This window comes from Aedes albopictus, chromosome 2 (assembly GCF_035046485.1).
Source record: "Aedes albopictus strain Foshan chromosome 2, AalbF5, whole genome shotgun sequence".
Lineage (NCBI taxonomy): Eukaryota > Metazoa > Arthropoda > Insecta > Diptera > Culicidae > Aedes > Aedes albopictus.
In genome coordinates this window covers 378978789-379001628 of record NC_085137.1, presented here as the reverse complement: position 1 = coordinate 379001628, position 22840 = coordinate 378978789, and the positions used below count along the sequence as shown (strand labels likewise).

Sequence of the window (22840 nt, the reverse complement as noted above, 5' to 3'; positions counted from 1 at the left end):
GGGTCGTGAGTTCAGGTGAGATTTTTTCCCAATTTAACCAATAATTCACCCATCTGTACATATGGTCGACTTTAAGTCAGACCGGACCATCTGTTTTTCAACGATTTCAAAAAAAAAAATGCCCTGCATGAACTTGTGATGTCAAATGTAGTATATTTTGAGGCAATTATGTCAATTATTTTAAATTTGCTCAATGACTATTGTGAACTGCAATCACTTTCTCCTAACATGTTATCGCTTCAATATTAGGCCTGCACCAGAGCTACAAGATTATTTTGCAGATATTACAGACTCCGGGAGTCCTCATGAAAACACATTGGCGAAATTACCCCAACTTCTTCTAGTATGTAAAGAAAAAAAAAACTTGGAATGATCTCACCCAGTTCCATGTCGTCGGATGACCGGAACCACTCCTTAACTCCTTCAATTTTATGCCATACTGTTTGCTACCAAGTGTGCATCCATTTTTATCACTTCGAAATATGCCACCCGATCGCGATCCCCATCGCAACTGCCCCAAACACGCATTATTTTTCACTTTTTCCTTCGAACTGCCCCATCGCAAATGCCCCAACACATGGTAGAGTATCCCACAGAAAAACTGTTGAACTGTGGTAGCTTACTTCAATGTGATCTAAAATTATCGCCGGATTGCCTAACGAACTTTTAAGTTCAAAAGCTTGTGCTGTACTAAATCTCAAGTAAGCACTCGCCATGCGACACAATCTTGTCGCACTACGCAACTCTCTGTAGCGCAACATTATTCCTGGAGACGAAATGCTTTTCGAGGGTGGCGCAAATACATTTTCCTCGCCATCCATGCTGCTGTCGGAATCCGAACCGCGTGGAGTGAGGAGTGAATTGCCAATAAAAATCCCATCGGAAAATCAATTCCCTCCGCGCTGCAGTCCGCGCCATGTTTCCCCGCGAACCGATCAGAACCGGTGCAGATGATGACGATCAACCGACGCCGGTTGCGAGTTTCGCTAGAATAAACGATTTCGTCAGTTGTTCGGTAGATTTTCAACGGCCCCATTAAATCAGTGTATTAGTCGGGACGGGAGGCTGTGCGTGCGTACCCGTACCGATCGTTCTTGTGGGGGCCATTAGGACTGAAGTGAAGTTTTATATTTTGTATACACAATCATTTCGCAGCGCTGGCTGCAGCAGTGGTGATGATCCGCCGGCTATTGGGAAAACGATCTTAGAGCTGTTGGTAGTGGCGGACGATGGCTAATGGAAATCGATAATCGTAAATCGTGACTGGATTGGGGGGTTGGATTGGAGTGGATACGTGTATTTCAGATGGATGTCTAACGGTGCATTCGAATAGTGTTTGGGGTGGATGCTGGAAAAGTCTCGGTGGGCTGTTTGACTGCAGTTGATTGATTTGGTGGTGAGTTTTTGGGGGACTAGGTTGTCAGTTTTTGCGGTGACATAAGGGACGTTTTGAGAGCGAGAGAGTGAAAATGAGAGTGAGTTCCGGTCGGACAGGAAGTGTGCTGTTGCGCGTTTTTGGGGAAAAGCCTCCATCGGTTCGGGAGCAGCCGTTCAGTGAGTGAAGACCGATAAAGGAATGCGGACCGCAGCAGCGACGACGGTGACGACCAAGACCAAGACCGAGACGACAGAAGAACCCCGTCAGCAGCAGCATCAGCAGGTCTCGACGGATTTGGTCAGGCGGCAGTGCTGGAGTGAGTGTGGTGCGTGACACCATCATCATCATTATCATCATCAATAGCAGCAGCAGCAGCAGCAGCAGCATTTCTTCCTTTCTGCAAAGCTCCGTCGAAAGTCACACCACTGCTAGTGGGCAAGTGGTGGAACGGATTTTCAGTTGATTGTCTTGTGAATTGAATTGGTTGAAATGGTTCCTGTTGCCCGGAAGAGGATTGCCCGTGTGCATTTTCACGAGGAACACTAGGCTGCTGAACCGTGTAAGTGTGGACAAGAATAGGCCAAGTGGATATAGGAAAAGCCCCCGTTTGAAGATATCGAAAAAGCTTGCTGGACCGCATGCATGGGGGTGGAAACCTTTGGGGACCTCCAATGGACTTCTGTGAACAGTGATTTAAGTTTTTTCGTGATTTGTTGAGAAGGACTTTGGTCAAGGCGAAAAGGATTTGGTGTTCCGTTTTTTTTTGTCAAGGGATTCTCTCCTGGTGGTGGCTGCCTGCTTCTTCTTCGTCTCGGATGGCAGAGAAGTGAGTGTTCTTGGTATTGTTCCTGGCGCTGGTGCTGATGCTGTTCTCTCGCGAACATCTCTCCCTCTCGGTGTGTTTATATTAAATTCGTTGCTGAGTTTGTCGTCTGGTGGCGCTTCCTGCCAAGGATGGCCTGGTTGGTGCTCGAAGAAAAATATAGGCTACTCGGTGTTCAATAGAAAATCTCCGGAAGAGAGCGAGTTGGTCAAGTTATTCCCATTTTTTTATGGTGGTGGTAGTCACACACTACAGTGTGACCTGTAGTCGAGAGCATGTGTGCCACGAGTGGCTGAGTGTTTAGTGGAGGAAAATCGAGGGTGGTGGGTGGAAAAACAACACGCGAAAAGAAAAGTGCTGGTATTCGGTGGTCGTGAATGTTGATGAGTTTCTCCCATTACGCCTAGGAAAAATCAGTTGGCTCTCCAAGGAAGACGCAGACGAGAGTGAGTCACCACCTATGTGAAGGAATTTTCAAAATAGAAGAGAATCGTGCAGTGAGTGGGAGAGTGCGGGAGCGAGTTTTGGAAATCGAAAAGAGTCACCCGGAGAATCCAGCAGGAGTGAAGTGGCGTTTTAATCAGTGACCTCGTAGTACGCATGAGTTGTGATATCGATTGATTGCGCACGCAAAGGGTTTTGCTCGCCGCGCCATCTCGCTACAGTGTACTCTGTAATGCCGTTTGGGGCCATCATCGAGAAGCAGGGATCGGCATCCTGCAGCGCGTAGCCGTAGCCGCGGATGAGCGAAAAGTTTGACGGACCGTTGTCTGTAGCCGTCCCAGAATCACGGTTCGCGTCCTATCCGAAGGAATTCTTCCAGCCAACGGGCCTATTCCGGTCGCGAGTGCTAGTGTTTAGTGTCGAAAAACCCAGCAGTAGCAGTACTAGTGTGTGCGATCAAGATGGCCGCAAGTGTTCCACGACGACGAGCAGTGTCAGTGTTGAGATACAGTGCTACAGCCAGCTACAGCAGAATACCGTGTTCCGTTGCGGCAGTGCAGCGATACCACTAAGAAGCATACGCAAGGACGTTAGAAAACTGAGATGATGGGGCCATGAGCCCGAGCCCCGAGGTCATCAAGAGTCGCAAGTGCGTCTCAAGCGGGCCTGCACCATGCTAGCGCCGCCGAACCCGAGGTCAATATGCGGCCAGGACCCGGGCTGGTCGTGATGGCGCTTGCGTTTATTTCGGGGGCTCGGCGAGGCACCAGTCAACAGAGCAGTGCCAGTCAAGGTAGCAAGTTGGGCAAATTTGAGGAAGACAATACGGAAGCACTATCACGGATAAATCCGTGGTTGTCAGCGTGCGATCTGGCGCAACCCAACTCAGCACCGGATCTCCAGGTACCTACTATTTCCGCATGACATAGCAATTTCCCCTAGACGTATCATCCAACCATCTTCCAAGGGACTTTTCACTAGGAATCTCTACCAAACCTCTACGATCCAAATCCATCGTAGGAAAATTGACAGAAAAAAAACCTCCGCAAAAATTTAGTGTCAGCGCAAAAAGTGCCACAAGAAAACACATCTCATTCATCAATTATATAATAATAAAATTCAAATCTTTCAAGATTCTACACCAGGAGAGCGTGCGAGTGAGAGTCCTTACGGACATGTGCTAGTGTGTGCGACAGCAGTGTGTTTGAGAGACTGGGACAAGGACCCTCGTTGCTCTTTGGAAACTGGGAACTCACCGAACCTCCGATAGACAGATAAACCACCAATATTCTCGGGGTTTTTCTCCCAAACCAACATCAGCGGGGGACGACCATGCAAGGGAAGTGAATTACAACTAATGAGTAGGAGGATAAATCGCGACTTTACACACTAATACATGGATAATGCTCGAGTCTTGTTCGATGGCTCGCTTCTTCAGGAAAAATTGGGAAGTTTCAGCTCTGTCACAGCCAGAATTTGCAAATCTTATCGTCTTACCTCTGCTAGACTCGGTACCAACGAATGCAAATTTATTCGAACGAAAAACGAGGAAATAAATCTTCTCAAGAGAATCACTTCACTTGTAAGTGTAGATGTTTTCCTACGTCGACTGCTTTCAGCCTTTGTTGCAACAAATCTGTTCCTTTCCATTTTGAGGGCATTCCGTCTGTATTCTGGAAATGATTTCCAAGAATTCCCAAAATAAATAACTGAGCTGTGTGTGTGTTGAACAATCTAGTTTTAAATCGGGGGAGCATCTCCTGCGTACTCCACAGTTTCTATCTTGTGAAAATGTTCTAGAATTCAGTGGAGTAATGAAACACTTTTTAACTTTTCGGGAAGTTTGAATCAAATTTATAGCATGCTACTCGTCCAAATGATCAGTCGAAAATTCTTCCAACATATTTTCAATAACTCATCCCCAGAATAACATCAAGAACACCCCAAAAAATAGGAAAACCCATCAAAACGAGCACCTCATATTTTGCCACGAAACGAAAAAAAGAAAACTTCCATCCACCTGGGACCACCCACTCGGATCTCTGTGCGAATACTCAAACCCAGCAAGAAAAAAGAAAAGCCGAACCCTGTTATTTATCCACTTTGGTCAATCACTTCCGCTGAATCCCTCTGAAAAAAAAAAAACCAATCGAGAAATCTTTCCACCGTCTTTTTCCATTAACATATAGCTCCCACTTCAGGCACGTCGACGTCGTCGTCGTCGTTGTCATCTTCCTTGCCGTCGTCGTCGTCGTTGTCTTGGAAGAATTCTCCTCTCCAAGTCTGCGGGTAGAAAAACAGCCCTTCCCTGCCCTACGCTGCTCTGTTTACCCACTTTGGTGCGCCTCGAAAACATTCCTTGTGGAACGACGGACGAGTATGAAAAAAAGGAAGAATCACCTTACCATCACATGAGTGTACCCCGTGCCTTCTTCAGCCTCGGTGGAACCATACCATCGCTGAGGAACGACTAGTATCGGCAGGGGTTCTCAAATGTGATGGTTTTCGGTTGAAAGAGGTTGCAGTGTGATTTTCAGTCACACAGTAGTACATGTCTGCATGTTGTTTTGGTTCATGTTTACTTGAGCTACATCTGTTTCAGTTAAAGCTCATTTCATTCTTAGTATTTCTGGACTTAATCAATTTGCAGCTCTCTTTTTGCTAATTATTTACTTACCGCAGCAACAGTTTCAAGTCAGCTTTGTCTTGGAATGGTAGATGAGACGCCAAAACTATTTCTATATGTAACTATTTTGAACTGTTCATAAACCACGTAGACATTTTTCTGGCTTTAAGACCAACTTTACAAACTTTAAGGTTGATCCCCTTTTCTTATTTCTTATGGCATTTTTCTCATAATAAAATCAATTACTTAGCAACTGCATTAAAAATAGATTGCAACGTTTCATTGATTAAGGAGAGAAGTATTGGATGCCTAGTTTATACTTTTTAATTTGAACAGCAAAAAATCTTGAAATATACTTAACACTTGAATATTAGAACGCTGACATCCTGTTTCATTTAATCGAATTCACACAAAATATTTTTTTGGTATGTCACATTGCAAACAAGCTCCATACTGCAGCCAACTTGTTATGTTTGATGCAGGAATAAGCCTGACCGTGAATTTGAAACAGCAAGCATATGAAGTAACAATTTTAAGCTCTGTATCCTATATGTTCATCTGCTAAACCTTCATGTTGAACTTCTTCATATGAGAATTTTGTGCCATCGCCATGAATACGAGCCTGTTCATCATTTACCTGAGGTAAAGTTTAGATGGTATTTGGACACTCAAAAACTTTCAGTTCTTGAATAATGAGTATGGTCCTGGGACCTGGGATCACAGGTTGGATACCACTGAGCTTTGCAACTCCTCTCCCAAGTAACATTTTTAGTCAAATAGACGAGGTTCTTGAAACCATCATAATACTAAAATAAATGGTATTAGGTTTTATAATGGTGATACTCTGTATAAAATAGTCCAAAAATTTGTATGTTCGCGTCTTTCTAGCATTTCTGGTTCTGGAAGTTGGAAAACACTGAATTTTAAAGCAACTTATCTCTTGAAATCGACTTCTACACATTAGTTTTAAAAAATACCCTTACTCATTGTCAGCATGATTTACAAAGGTTCTGAGTGAATTCTGTTCGCTAGTTGATACGTTAAGAGGGAATCTGATAATTGTTATCGAAACGCGTGCAACTTTAACAATCCTGTGTAATTGGATGATGATAGCGAGTTCTTAAGAAAATTTAATATCTTCCATGGTGTGTGGTTTCCTTCATAAATTCGTTCAGATATTTGCCTTAAAATCTCTACAAAATTTCTTCACAATTTTCTCTTGGGATTTATCCCTAAATTATGTCAAGGAATCCCCTTCTAAAATTCTTTCTGAATCCTTCGTAATTGAGTTTACACCTAGCTACTTATGCAGAAATAATTTATGCATCTTTTTTCTTGTAACTTGTGTCCCATATCTTTTCAGGGAGCTCCCTAGAAGGTTTCCGGGGCGCCAGGGACGTTCCAAGGGTCGTTTCATGGGGTCTCAGGGAAATTCCAAATCGTTTCCGAGGGCTCTCATTCAGGAAGTTTTCAGAGGCATTTCAGTTGTGCGTGGGGATGTCTCAGAACGTTTCAAGGGGTCCTTGGGGAGCTTTAGGGGTTTTAGTGGTGTTTTATTAGCGTTTCCGATAGTTTCAGACAGTTTAATGGTATCCCCGGGGTTTTCAAGCTGCCTGTATTTCCTGAAACGCTCCTAGATTCTTCAAAACATTCCTGAAATGGATGCAAGCTCCAAAAAATCAATCAAATACACCTAAGAAACCCTCGGTAAGCTACTGAAATGCTCCTCAAAAGCATCTTAAACTTCCTGACACCACCTAAAGCCCTCAGAAGCTCCATTAAACTTTGTGTAACCCCTTTCATTTTAGTTTCCTGCAAATACACTTGAGCCGATTTCAATCCATCAGAACCATAACCTGTACTTCCGAACAAAGTTCGAGCATGTTTGGGCATAACATTTATTTCTTATGCATAAATTAATGCATATTTTCCAATTATTGCATCCCCTATCCTTGGTATAAAACGAGGTTGCAGTATCTTCTTCAAGCTATCACATTTGATTTCATTTAAGAACTTCTCCCATTCATTAACCCTCCTGAGATGTTAAGCTAGGCGCACCACGATGACGTGGTGCACTTTCAGCGAGGCTAACTGGGTTATATTGAGTTTCTTTCGGCTTCCTACTAGAATTTCTAGCACCAATTCTACAAATATATGCAACTATTTTTCCATTGATGAAGGCAAAATATAGTAGCCGAAACGTCGGACAGTAGTAACATAATCTGTTTTGACTTCGAATAAAAGTCTGAAAGCCAACAAATATTTTCCGAATCAGCATCACAGTGGGTCTTATCACATTGTGCAAATAAGATGTTTTTCTTAGTGTTCTTCTTCGGATTTCGGAGTTACTTCTCGAGTTCTTCGTTTAATTCTAACAGTTCCACGAGTCTTTCCGAGATTTATCTTAGAGGTTTTCCGGGACTCTAGGTTTTTTCAGAATTTCTTCTTTTCAATTTCTTTAGGCCAACGTAAGAACCTTGACAATACAAATAGAATGCGTATTTGTATTCCAATTCCAATGCACTTTTGAACTCGATTGGTTTTGTGCTCCATGTCCCCTGTCGACCAGACGATTTCCCAAACACTGAGGCACTAATATATCGATAATTGTTATTTTGTATATGCTTTAAATGTGTCACTTGTGGTTAATAGGCGTAGCTTTAAGCGTGTATTGGATTGATTTTCAGTTTTAATATGGTGTTTACTGTATTTTACTTGTGTCATTGGCTGACTTCAACTGTATAAATAAATAATCACATTATACACAGTTTCCGTTTAAAACGGAAAAATGTTTCTGAATTCTTCGCTTTAAAAAGAGGAGAGTGCACTGGAGCATCATCTAAGTTCACGAGTGGACGATCTGCTATGGCAATGCACATTGCACAAGCACTATCATGCGTTTAACTGAGCATTTGTCCTGACGTTCTTCACCAACTTTGAATTCTCCCAATTAGGAGCATGGTCCAATATTGAAGTGTATACTGCCATACTTGGTTTGTTCATTCGCTTTTGACTGCTTATTCATGTTCACATAGGCGAATGTTAAAGTCACGGGAAGATACTCCCAAGATTGAAAAAAAATTCTTTCTCAATTGGGTTTTTAAATTAAGAAAAAATCAATGATTTTTTATTTTTAAACAAAAGAGTACGTTTTTCTGAGCCGCTATGATTTTTTTCAGATTTTTAGAACTTCATTTTGGTATCAAAAATCAATTTCAAAGAGATTTTTTGAAATCACCTTTTGACAGCTGGGCAACTGCTTGACAGCTCCGCTCAGTACAAAATGCGACGAGGGGTGATTCGACAAATCGCTCCCATACAAATTTCAAATTGATTTTTAAATAGGTTCCCGGGCACCAAAATTGATGAAAATTTGGATTTCGGCTCAGTTTGGTATGCAGATTCAGAATATGGGATTATCTCAACACCACTAAAGAAGCCAATTGAGCCTGAGTTGGGTTTTGAACCCATGTCCATCCGCTTGGAAAGTGAACATGTGATTAAAGCTTGTTGTTGTGATATCAGGTCGATCATTTCAATAGGTCCTATCTGCATTTGAGAGGCTCTCTTTGTTCACTTTCTCTTTCAATTATTGCAATGTAATGATACACTTTTCAAGTATTTTTGCAGTACAAATCAAAAGACGATTGTTTTGACCATCGTTCAATGCAAGGAGACAATCATTATACAAATAAACGGCTGAGATATTAACAAAAAAAGGGAAACTAAAGAGAGCCTCTCTTCTGCAGATGGGGCCTTTAGACATGTTTGGCCTGATATGGAACGAGCTTAGCAACTGTTCAGTGAATATGTACTCCTAATCGAGGCGGACAAAAGCGGAATCATGCCACATACTAGTATCGTCAGCTCGAATAACGTTCTAACCTAATTATCTGTACTGAATTTTCAACAGGAGGAGGAATTCTCCTTTCTCAGGGCATTTATCCCAGATGTTATTTCGGGTTTCATTTCTCCCAAGAAACCCCTGCAGGAGTTACGCCTTAGACTTATTCCAAAGGTTTTCCAGTGATGATATTGGAATGATCACCATATGCATTTCCTTCCAGCATTTATATCAGAAGTATTTTAGAAATGTCTTACAACTTCTGCTGGAATTTTTTTCTGAGTTACTTTCGGAAAATCTGCGAAAATATTTCTACACTGTAAATTATCGATACGTCTGATTTGTGTTCATTGACACCTTAATCTTGGGTTTCGAGTTATCCTAGTGGATACTGACTGTGGATCGTGTGGATTTTTTTTTTTCGAAGACCAAGAAAGCCTAAATGTAGGTCAACTTGCAGTGCAAATTTATATCCAAGAACACAAATTTGTCTTTCAGCGTGTCAGTTAAACGTTTTAAAATCTTCAAGTTTTTTCGTCTATTGCAGACATACTGGTCAACTGGTATAGGCGGGAAAGGGCAAGGTCTCAAGAGATATTCCTGAAAGAATCTTTGGGAAAATCCCTAGACAATTTTCTGGTATAATCCTCGTCTTAATTATAGATGAAATTGTTCAAGAAATCTCTGCATACATCTCTAAAGGAGCTCCTGTAGACATTCCTGAAAGAAAATCTGCAAGAATCTAATATCTAATACCAGCAGGAGTTTCTGAAGAAATCCCATAAAAAAACAGGAGGAATGTCTGAAAACAAAAAATCAAATTTTCGGAAGATTCGCAGTATGACTTTCTGGAGCAATTGTAAGAGAAATTACTGAAGAATTATCTAGGAAAATCTCTGGATAGACATAAAATCGTAGCTAATTCCATAGAATAATGCTGTAAAAAGCTATTGGAGAAATCCCTACAGAAATTCCGGGATACATTCCAACAGTTTCTGTACAAATTCTTGAAAAAAAAAATCCTGCAGGAAAACCATCAAGAATTTCGGAAAAATCCCTATAAAAACTTCAGGAGGTATCACAGAAGGAGTATGTACCTGGAAAAATCGTAGGGAGATATAAGAGGGGACTCCAACAGAAATTCCCGGACGAATTCTCAGAGGTATTCTGTCAGGACTATCGGCAGAAATTCCACAAAAGGAATTTCTGGGGATTCCTACCAAGAATCGCTGAATGGTTTCCAATATTAATTCGGCATCGTACACAAATTACGTAACGCTATAGGGGGAGGGGAGGAGTCTAGCATAGCGTTACGAGCCATACAAAATATTTTTGGTTTTCATACAAAAAGCGTTACATGGGGGAGGGGGGGGGGTCTGAAATCGCTGATTTTAGCGTTACGTATTTTGTGTACCATACCTTCTTGAAGAAATCCCCTGAGAAATTCATAGTGAAATTTGTAGAAAAACTCTGGAGAAATCTCTGGAGAACATTTTGGAGAAATCCCTATAAGAATCCCGGCAGCAAAGAATAGTCTATCAGTAATTTGGAACGAAATGGGTTCAAAAGATTCGATAGGGATAGGCGCATAGGTATGGCTAATAGATCAGAAATTTGTTATCTTGTACAAATATTTGGTCGTTTTGAAAAGTTATGCGAGTTCATTACGTTATTTATATATGGTGCCAAAAGACATCAACTCAATTATTACTGATAATAAAAAGTCAATGCTAAGTGGAACACACTTCTATGTGGTTTCCGTCCATTCGGCCGAATGTCGTTTAGCCGAGCGCCGAATTTTGTGCACTCGAGAGTTCAGCATTTTAAAGTCAATAACGTTTAATATCAAACGCGTTGGTGCATTAATTGATTACTTAACCATAAACTGATCGACCCACAAACATTGTTGCGTGATTTTAACCCCGGATTGAGCACTCGTATTCCATCACTCTGACCAGAAAATTGTCCGCCACAGGAACAATTCAGATTCCACTCGACACCAACCCCCAAAACCCCCCAAATGCCCTACCATGAAAAACGACTGACCCACGAACATTGCCGCGCGGTTCTGATCTATTGAAGAAATCTCTAGATACAAATCAAAGCAAAACAAAGCAAAGATAACCATACACATCGTAGTTGCTACTCCATGATTGACCAGAACAATCGAAGTTGCACAGAGAACCAATGAATGGTTCAATATTTTAAAGTCAATAACGGTGCTGGCCACGTTCTTACGGTCCTAGGGAGAGGGAAGGAATGTTAGTTTGACAACCGTTGTTACTAGAAACCGTGGAATCCACAGCATGCCCACAGTTGTCTCTGGAAGGAGTATTTATTAGTAGGGTTGGGTAAAGTGTGAATCTGGGAGCCACCTTTGGTAGGTGATATAATCCACTAGTTATATGAAAACACACGACACGGTCTTCATCCCGATTATGATTTATTTGGTCGCGATAGTTATAGCAATGCACATACGTCAACGATCGTTCAATATTAAACGCGTCACCGCATTGATCGTTTATATTGAACTTCTAGTATACGGAGAATAAACTTTCAAGCTTAGATAGCTATTTTCGAATTATTTTTTTTTTACTAAGAGAAGTCCCATGTGTTACCTGTGATCGACGGCCGTAGAGGTAATTCAGCCAATTATTGTTAATTTGCTCAATTATTGTTGTGAGCTGCAATTACTTTCTTCCACCATATAGCCGAGGCGGTAAACGCACGGGTATTCAGCATGACCATGCTGAGGGTGACGGGTTCGATTCCCGGTCGGTCCAGGATCTTTTCGTAAAGGAAATTTCCTTGACTTCCTTGGGCATAGAGTATCTTCGTGCCTGCCACACGATATACACATGCAAAATGGTCATTGGCAGAGGAAGCTCTCAGTTAATAACTGTGGAAGTGCTCATAGAACACTAAGCTGAGAAGCAGGCTTTGTCCCAGTGAGGACGTTACGCCAAGAAGAGAGAGAGAGAACATTTTTATCTCTTCAATATTCGGTCAGCACCAGAGCTACAATATTAATTTGCAGATATTATCAGACTCCAGGAGTCCTCAAGAAACGTATTGGCGAAAATACCCCAACTCCTTCTAGGATGAAAAAGAAAAAAATCGGAATGATTTCACCCAGTTCCATGTCGTCGAATGACCGCAACCATCCTTCAATTTTCTGCAATACTGTACATTTTCATCACTTCACGAGGAAGGACAATGTGCACGCGTCCCAAAGATGCGTCACTTTTCGTTTTTTTTTTGCCGAACAATGTAACCCGATCGCGATCTCCATCGCAACTGAAGCAAACACGCGTCACTTTTCACTTTTTCCTTCGAACAACCTATTGATGAAATCTTTGGATGCATCCCAAAAAGAGTTACTGTCGACATTCCTGGAAGAAACACTGCAAAAATTTCTGGATTCTAGGAGTTCCTGAAGGAATCCAAACAAAAACTTGTGGAAGTTTAACAAGAGGGAATGCTTGGAAAAAATAAGGATGTATTTGTAGGGAAATCTCCGGATAAATTCCTGGAGAAAAAACCTGCAGAAAGTTCCGGAAGAATCCCTGCAAAAACACCTGGAGTCATCGAAGCAAGATTTTCCAATTGAAATTGCTGGAAGAATCTTTAGAAAATTTCGGGGCTAAATCCACAGAGCAAGGTTATAAGGAACTAACGGACAACTTCCTGCATAATTTCCTGAATATATCTTAGAGTTCCTGTAGAATCTTTTGCTATATAGAAATATTAAAAGGTGATATTGTGACCTTGAGAATTCTGTGGACCAATTCAAAAATATGTAGACACTTCCTCGAGGACAGAATATAGCTTAAACTATAATTTGAACGTCAAATTATGTTTCCAGATAAATACAACTATCGATCCATTGTGCAGTGTGCTGGTGGACTCTCGATGTGCTGTTTCTCGGTTAACTTATTACACAGACAGAGGTCACGATAGTTAAAAAAAATCCTCTTCTGCTTTGACATGCATGTACACAAAAGAGATGTATGTGATATGTATCTGAAGGAGATTTAAATTGCAAAAAAAGCAAACCATGTGCGATAGTGTAATTTAGTTTAGTTCTACGTCATTAGACGAAAGAAATGCTCAAGTGGTTCCGTAGCCTGAAGGAATTGAAGCGTCCGTCTAGCGAATTGGAAGTCGTGGGTTCGATTCCCGCCAGAGCACGTGGATTTCTTATCGCAATTTAATTATCAGTTTTGTCATCAAACTTACACCCACACACCACGCCAAACATACTATGAGTTGATTGAATGCCAGGTATTTTTAAATATGGACCATGGTGAGATCAAACTGTTTAATTTGAATCTCCGACAGAAAGTTATTGGTCATTTAATGTTCCCTCATTTTTAGTTCCCTCTCCCTGGAATGTTTTGAAAACACGTTCTATATTTGTACAGTAATGTTCCGATTTTATCACGCCCTCCGCGTGTCAGTCCTTCATTTTTCATTAATTTACTGTAACATTTGAGAGCAAGTGCTTTCCCTCTTCTTGAAGATGAATGTTGAAGGCACGTTTTGCGACGTTAAAAATATAGAAAATGCGTATGGATTTTGTAGAATTTTTAAAAGTAGTTTTGAAAAGGGGCGTGATAAAATCGGAACATAACTGTATATACTATATAGGGTAAATGTACCCTTCGAAAAGAGGGTAAACTTTATATGTAAATTGATTTATCATATGGCTTTATACATATTGAAATACATATTTCGATCGTTATGAAACCTAAATGCTTTTTGGCCTGTAATTTATTCGTGTAAGGGAAGATAGGGTAATATGCACCCCCTAAGCAAACGTGGCCCTATAGCTAAGATTAAGATGATTTTATGGGTGTCTTGCGTTTTGAAAGTTGGTTTACTTATTTGACTAAGAGACGCCAACTTTTGGTCCGCGTGATATCAATTTTACTTAATCAAATTAACAATTTGAACAAGTGTTACGTTTTGGGTGTTGAAAAACTGTTGGGGGCAAAACGCACCTTGAGGTGGGGCAATACGACCTCTGGCATTTTCCGCTTTGATTTCTAATGAAATACCAGGCGGCTCCATCTTACTATTTACGGGAGCAAATGGAAGGAGTAGGTGGCGGATGGTAGTTAATAGGTTGATTCCATATAATCAGCGCACAATTGCTTAAATTGCGTGCGCTTGAAGCTGGACAATGTGGAAAATCATCGTTTTTCACGATTTTCATTCGAATATTATTTGCATTTTTGGGCTTGTCCGGCTCAATTCTACGTCTAGTTTGCTTGCATCGAATGGAATTTCACTTATATAATAAAATAGCGTGAGAGCGTTTTGTTCCGGGGGTGCGTATTACCCCACATTACCCTTCGTATGCTGACATTTTTCATATTGTGATTTGTACCCTACTACCCTTTCTATGTGCTTATTCTAAACATAAATTCAATTTAAAACAGCATTTCCGATCAAGGGTAATGCTTGCGTAATCCTTTTAAAGTAATACAGCATGAATTAACATTCAAATAGTTCTACTAATCACAAATTGTTCGCTTCCCAGTGAACACCAACTAGCAACCCACTGCCTGGGTTTGCCCCACATTGTTTGAGAACGTGCTCGAGTCGATTTGTGGTGGAACTTGCTTCCTCTACCACCTATTCCGTGTCCCCCACACATCTAGGAGAAGCTCCATTCAGACATCTGTCCCGACCGACGACGATGAGGACCCTGATGGGGGTTCTCAGTTTTTCTTTCTCCGTCCCGAAAATGTTACAAATTCTCACGTGCTCTCAACTCACCAGACCATATCAACCACCAAATCAGCCTGGTTGAGAACCCTGAGAGGAGCGTGGAAAAACACGAGAGCATCCTCCATGAGAGCACTTGTCGTCGTGGTGTAGGTGTCGTTGTGGAGAGAACTAGAAAAATCCTGATTTTGACAGGCCAAACTCGAACAGACTGCCTCCTGCGAGTTGACTGTGAAGAGGATTGACTGATGGGGCCACTGCGACACGACGACGACGACGAAGGCGATAAAGACGGTACCCTCGGGCCAGCCGCAGCCAAGCGCCAACACTGGGAGAGAAGCCGAGTATGTAATTAATCCATATAAATTACTATATTGATTTTAATTTTGCGGCACTTCGGCGTTGTTCACGCGTGTGGCTTTATAGTCATCTGCTGCTGTTGCTGGCGCTTCCCACCCATCCACCCACCTTACCTTGGGCACTCCTTTTCCTTGCCGCATGCACTCATCATTTGTGCACATTTGGGGAAAGCTAGCTTTCTTTCGCTGCGACGAGACTGGGGAACTGTGCTCCCAGCCGGGGATGGACGAAAGGAGTCGATAAAAAATTCATCAGCGATAAGATTATCGTCGACGACTTCGTCGTTGCCTGCGTTGATTGAGGATGGTGTGTACCACCATGTGAAACAAAAAAAAAACGGAAGCTAGAATGGATAAAGGGATTAATTTGAGCCGAGCATGTGATGGAACTGTGTGTGGGAACTTTCAGAGAGGAAAACCTTACGTGAGGGGAGGTGCTGAGTGAACTAGTACGAAATGCGATTTGTTACATTTTTTTGTGAATGACTTCAACGTTGAATAGCTTCTACCAGGCATTCAGCCTGTGGCAGTAGGAAACGCACTGATTTCGATTTAATTTTGGGTCAATTTGATTTTTGTTCTATCACTTTTGTTAATGACCCTTTTTGTGTGTCTTTAAGTTTTATTAACCCGTAGGCTACGGGGCTTACAACAAAATTTCAAACCGCTGCCAAAGACGCAACCATCAATATTTTTCTATGAAATTTTGCGGGACACTTCACTATTAGTTGTAGTTTCAGTTATGCTGGGAGCCACAAAAATTGAAGCCACGAGGACAGTTTTATTCCGGTGGACGTCTGGGTCAGGAGGGGTAAAAAAAGCATAACCTTCCTTTTAGCAAGGCCCCAGTAGTTGGAATTCAAATTAATTCGTCTGAAAAGTTGTTAGTTCTATGTATTACTGTATATTTCGTCAGGCCTGGGGGTTAAGAAGTATATAGGTGGTGTAGAAATTTTTCCAGACCTCCAAAATATTTTCAATTTTGAGTCTAATTTCTATGCGCTTATAAAAGATTTTGAGGCACGCAAGAAGTAGATTTTTCTGTCCTAAGGCAGGTCTTAAGCATATTGAATTTAACTATAAGTAAAACTTGATGGTAACATACTGTTTTTGTTAGAAAAATCATGTTTTCCACGAGAGTAAGACGATTTTACAAGAAATTACCTACTTTTAGGCGTACCTTTTGTGAAAGATTAAACGCCTAAAAGTAGGCAATTTCTTGTAAAATTGTGTTATTTTCGTGAAAACATGCTTTTTCTAACGAAAACAGTATGTTACCATCAAGTTTTACTTATAGTTAAATTCAATATGCTTAATACCTAGCTTAGGACAGAAAAATCTACTTCTTGCGTGCCTCAAAATCTTTTACAAGCGCATAGAAATTAGACTCAAAATTGAAAATATGTTGGAGATCTGGAAAAAGTTCTACACCACCTATATACTTCTTAACCCCCAGGCCTGACGAAATATACAGTAATACATAGAACTAACAACTTTTCAGACGAATTAATTTGAATTCCAACTACTGGGGCCTTGCTAAAAGGAAGGTTATGCTATTTTTACCCCTCCTGACCCAGACGTCCACCGGAATAAAACTGTCCTCGTGGCTTCAATTTTTGTGGCTCCCAGCATAACTGAAACTACAACTAATAGTGAAGTGAACCGCAAAATTTCATTGAAAAATATTGGTGGTTGCGTCTTAGGCAGCGGTTTGAAATTTTGTTGTAAGCCCCGTAGCCTACGGGTTAAGGACTCTCATGAACTAATATGAGTTTTAACCCTTCTGAGATGTTAGGTTTTTGCACCATGATGGTGTTTTGCACATTCAGCGTACCTGTCTGGGTCATATGACCTTAAGGTGATATGGGACGCCGTTTTAATTTCCCTATCGTGCCTCTCTTTCTAACAATTGTCTCGATTTCTATCGCTCAGAAGAGGCTGAAAATGCACTGCAAGTGAGCATACACAATGATAAGTTTTTGTTCCACAATATGAAGTAGAATCTGAGATTACCATCTTAGTAGCAACAGAGCAATGGCGAATATTTCCTCGATCGTCCCGTTTACCCTTAACATCCTACTAGCAAGTATATAGGGTTAAAGGTATGATGCTTCGAAGTTTTGATTTGTCTTTATTTAAGAGACTTTCAGCCCTTGGCAGGTTCGTTTCTGATTCCCTGGAGTATTCGTATAGCTATATGCAGGGAATGGTCAAAATGTTTGGAATAGGCAACTTTTTTCTCTCACAAAAATGTTCAACATGCTGTAACTTTTCATAGAAAGCAACAAAAATTTTGACTGTTTGTTCACCTATTATATGTGCATCATTGGTACAAATTTGAGCTCGATTGGATGATCTTTCACGAAGTTGGAACCGTTCTGGTAAAACCCTTTTTTTAGACAACTTATTTTTGAACTGCCATATCTCGGAAACCAGTAAACCGAATTGAATGAAATTTTTACCGTTCATCAACAATATGTTGATGCTTGATACGACGCTATGAAATGTAATATTTTCTCACGACAAATAAAGTTCTATCGGTTTGACATTTTGACCCATGTAGAGGAAAATAAGTCAAATTTCCAATATCATACAAAAATTACTAAATGTGTTATTTTTTCAATCCAAATAGGCTCTATTACATCTTATCAGAGATATCTTCAGAACAGAAGTAGAAAATCTTTGGATATCCACACTAAAATTAAATGACATTGATGTAAAAAAAATACATTTTTTCGAGAAAGATCCAAAAAGTTTCTATCCATGATAATTTTTCCACTCCAGGCTTCTGCTAGGATTTATCCAGAAATTTCTCAATTTCTTCAAGGATGTTACTAGGAATTGCAAAACAGATTTTCAAAGAAATAGCTCCCATGATATTTTCAGGAAATTCTGCAAGGATTTCTGCGAGACATTTCATCAAAAAATTCGTCAAGCGTTCCTCCGAGGAACTAGAAACTCCAAGAATAACTCAAGGGATTTTTTTTTTCGGTTTTCTCCAGGTATTCCATTGATCTAAACCATCCAGGGATGCATTCAGGAATTTATATAGGGATTATCCCTGAATTACATAAGGGATTTTTCCAGGAATATCTCTCAGTGTTCTTCAGTAATTTCTTCACTTCCTCCAAATCCCCAACAAAATCCTGCATGTGTTTCTGCAAGAATTTCCCTATGAATTCTTGTAGGGATTCTCCAGGAATTGCTCTAGTTTTTTTTTGTCAGGTGATTACTCATACCCATTCGTTAAGGGGTTTTTTTTATTGGAACTGGGGGTATTGACCGTATTCGGTGTTATTAATATTTAAATGATGCGTTGATGAATTGTAACGATTGTTTTGGAACTATTCATAGATTTCTCACGGAATTCATCCAAGAATTTCTACAATAATTTATCTAGTGATTCCTTTGGGTTTCCTTCAATGGATTGCTTTAAGCATTCATCAGTGGATTGCGTCACTATTGTCGCTAAGGATATCTCAGTGATTTGTTTCAGGGATTATTCCAGAAGCTCCACAAGAGATTTTTTTCTTTCAGGGATTCTTCTCCTCCACGCGGCCCATATTGTTAGTGTTGATTCAATCTGGGCAATCTATGGTTGTAAACAATGTAGGACATGACTGCCATTTTCAATCGGTAAGTTTTCAAAAATAGTCAGAGTATTGTGTTGTACCTTGCTGTGCATGCATCGCTCCTGAAAGGGTGAGTAAATATTGCAGCATAATCGATCGCGTTCGCCATTGTCTCGCGTGGAAACGAAAACAATAGATGCGTGGGTGCTTAGTTTTGTGTTGTTTCTTGTTGTGAATCCGTGTGGTTTGGATCATTGGTTTGTCGCGTTAAGTTTATTCCTGCGTGAAATGGGATTAAAGATTCTGCTCCCTAATGGGGTAGACACGCGTGACAGAATTTCTTTCATTAGACATGTTTTCGTATAGAAAAATGGTCGGTTGTGCGCGACAGTAAGTGTTTATTGATCCATTGTCAGATTACATCACCAACCCTAGGTAACTCCTAGAATGACAATGTACCCTACCCTACTAACAAAAATTCCTTCCCACGACAATCGTGGAGACACTGGGATTCCCGATCTCTATAACATCGGTTGTCTTACTAACATTCCCTTCCCTCCTCGATAACCGTAAGGACGTGGCCAGCGTCGTTATTGACATAACTAAAATTGTGAATTCTCGAACTGTGCACATTGAGAATAGTAAGCTATTCCCAAGCCCTATTCATTGATTCTTTGTGTAATTTCGATTGCTCTGATCAATCACGGAGTAGCGACTACGAATTGTGCGGTCATTTATGCTCATGATCATGCTCATGGTACGTTTGCAAAAATAGTCATACATAGACTTCCTTTGCAGCAGAAAGCTTACTATTACATCTTGTTCATCCATGTGCAATTGAACACAAAAAAAGCCAGTCCACAGGCCTGATTAAATGTTCGATTAAATTGGTACCATAACTCAAATAGAAGTGTCGCATGCATCCAGGGTACAAAATGTTCACAGTCATTGACTGAAAACAGCACGAATTTTTATATTCAAAACGAACAAATTCATTTTTGCTCTTCCTCTTCACACAGTCAGTCAAGTCGTAGTCATTGAATATATATATATTTTTTTTTAACCCTCCGCTGACCCCCACACCAAAAAGCTCGCGTGGAGCTTCCTGGTTGTGGAAACACCTAACAAAGCACATACAAAAAAAAAACGCGGATACTAAAAAACTAAGAATTAAAAAACTAATGTGAAATCCCAGTGGAGCATTTGCTCCTTTGAAGGGATTCACGAGAAACATCTTCATAATTAGTTTACGTTTATAGTTACGATTCCCACCAAAAACACTATATAACAATCAAATAGGAAAAGATCTGTGTAAAGCACCATTAAGTGTAATCGAAACGATAATATTTAACACTTAATAAGATGTTTACAAATATTCATTGACTTTCATTCAGTTGACAAATGAGTATCGAGCAGATGAATATGAATAGGCAGGCAAGTGAATGAGAATTGCAGCCCGATGAATTTTAGCGCGTCTTTTCGAAAATTTTCGCACTACATGTATCCCCATTAGCCCTTATATGAGGAGGGATAAGTAAGTGACTTCTCCAGGTATTCCTAGAGACATCTTTAGGGACTCTCCAAGGATTCATCCAAAGGTTCCTTAAGAAGTTCCTCCTAGGGTTTACCGAAGAATTTCTCCTGGAAGAACTCTACATGTATCCTTCCCATGGTCATTCCAGGAATCCCTCCAGTGATTTATCTAGGCATTCCCGTCCAAGTAACACACTTGTCACCGAAGAGTCACGGCGGCGCAGGTTTTTGTTGCGCAGAAGTCACTGTGACTTACTTCTAACGAGTAAGTGTTGTTTTGTTAGAATTAAGTCACAATGCTTTCTGCGCAACAAAAACCTGCGCCGCCGTGACTCTTCGGTGACAAGTGCGCCGCCGCACACAGTTTGGGAAGCACTGTAATATTGTATTTTTATTACTCTATATAATATATTTTCGTATAATATTTTAGCATTCAGAAAAATATCGTTACCAGTTATTTTGAAACTAAAATTCATATCACATTTTATCATAATTTGGTTAGATTGTATCAGAATAAGTTTTTTTTGTAATTACGTTGCGAAAAGTCTTACTTTTCAATTAGTAAAAGTGCAGTGAGAAGGCCTACTTTTCCACATTTGAACAAGAGTGCCGAAAAGTACTACTTTTCGGCACTCTTAAGTGTGCCGAAAAGTAGTACTTTTCGGCACTGTTGTATGAATGGCCAATTTGAAGTTTCTTAGACACTTTTTTCCACTGTTAATTAGATGAGTCTGCCGGAATTTCATTCCTTTTATGCTCAGACACATCCTGCAGTTCATTAATGGTGTTATTACTTGTAAAACTTGAAAGCAAAGTGCCAGACCGAACTGGCCTGAAGCTTGAAAATTTGTTACAGTCATCACGGTCTGTCCTGGTCTGTCGGCCTACTGATACGCCTACTTGATCAGATTACAAGCTAATGCACGTGGAAGCCCGCTTGCCTGTTTTCTCATAATGTGTTTGGTTAGCAAGTAAAGGTTGTAATCGATAGGTGTTTTTCGTAATTACAAAAAACTTTGTATGCTACTCGTTGCAAAACTCGATTTTTTCAGCACTCGTTGTATTTATCCAACTCGGCAAGCCTCGTTGGATAAATGTACAACTCGTGCTGAAAAAATCATCATTTTGCAACTTGTTACATAAATAACTATTATGCAATTTAGTATCATAATTTCTATTTTAAACTACTCATTTCAGTATCATTGTTGGTGATAGAAGACAAAGTCTCAATTTTGTGAAGACTATATTTGACGAAGTACAACATTCCTGTGGCAACATAATATGCTTTAGGAATTTCAATACTAACGATAGTAACTTCTTCACTATCGCTCAATAATATAGCCGTTGTTTTCAAGGGCTAAGATAGAGAAAACCTACAATTTGTATTTTTTTTATTTAGGTGGATACAAAATTAATTCTGTCTTTTTGTCTACCCCCCCTCAAAAATTTCGGTCCAGATTTTGCATTTTGAGGGGGCAGATAAAAAAATATTTATCAAAATATCGGATCTTGCCAAAAAAATATTAACATTACTTTTAAATGCTTTATTATCATTTTTTTTTGTCTGTATTAACGAGATTTTTAACCCTAGGCTAGTTCATCTCGGGACCCACGCTTAATTTCCCTTCCGAAGGAAGAACCCACATTTTGTGAGTATGTCGGGAGTGGGATTCGATCCCAGGTCCTCGGCGTGATAGTCTTGTGTTCTAACCACTACGCCAGGTCCTCCCCCCCTCGACCAGCCAAAGAGTGGTGGGACAAAAAGTGAAATAAATATTTGTAACGGCCTTATTTATTTTTGGATAAGGATGGCGTAGTCCTTCTCACCTCGTAGCTTTGGTTAGTAGTTTCAATAACAAATAGAAATAACAAATTTGCGGCACCAGTCCACTCAATCGTCTTACGAGTTATACCGTTTACTCATATATTATTGCATGACCGTCGTTCAGTTCTCAATCCTTCTGTTGAACGCTGGGTGTGGTTTGTAGTCACGTCAGCCATAGGTGTAACAAGGTCGCTGGTAGACGTTGCGCCCTTAACAATCATAATGACCTACTTCCGTACCGATTCATCAGGCAATTAAAATGAGATGCATAATGAAAAATAGTTGCATAATGTTAATAATGCTACTTATTTGAGTTGAATTATGAACATTATGCAACTCATATGAGTTGTATAATAAAAAAGTCATTGCATAAAAGTTTGTTTGTAACTCGCTGCAAAACTCGATTTTTTCAACACTCTTCGTATTTATCCAACTCGGCAAGGTTCGTTGGATAAATGTACGACTCGTGCTGAAAAAATCAACTTTTGCAACTCGTTACATAAACAACTATTTCTTTATTTGATCCGGTTTTTTTTTTTCTTTTGGGATCCAAACCAACCCGCGACAAACTTACAAATAAATGGGTGCTTTCTTTGGTAGGGAAGTATAGTTTAACTCCCGAGATGAACTAGCCTCGCGTTATAAATCTAAATAATATAGACAAAAAATAAGTTACAGGAAATTATTGTATCACCATAGCTAA

The 22840-nt window shown here is 40.2% G+C and overlaps 1 protein-coding gene across 1 annotated transcript in view; it reads left to right on the top strand.

Annotated features, from left to right (window-relative positions):
- Positions 1 to 939: 939 nt before the first annotated feature.
- LOC109423124 (mucin-5AC) overlaps positions 940 to 22840 on the top strand; it is a 232087-nt gene continuing 210186 nt past the window's right edge. Inside the window, exon 1 of the mRNA XM_019698034.3 lies at positions 940 to 3548. Within this exon, the coding sequence (XP_019553579.3) occupies positions 3348 to 3548 (201 nt within the window). The 5' untranslated portion in view covers positions 940 to 3347. The remainder of the gene's footprint in view (positions 3549 to 22840) is intronic.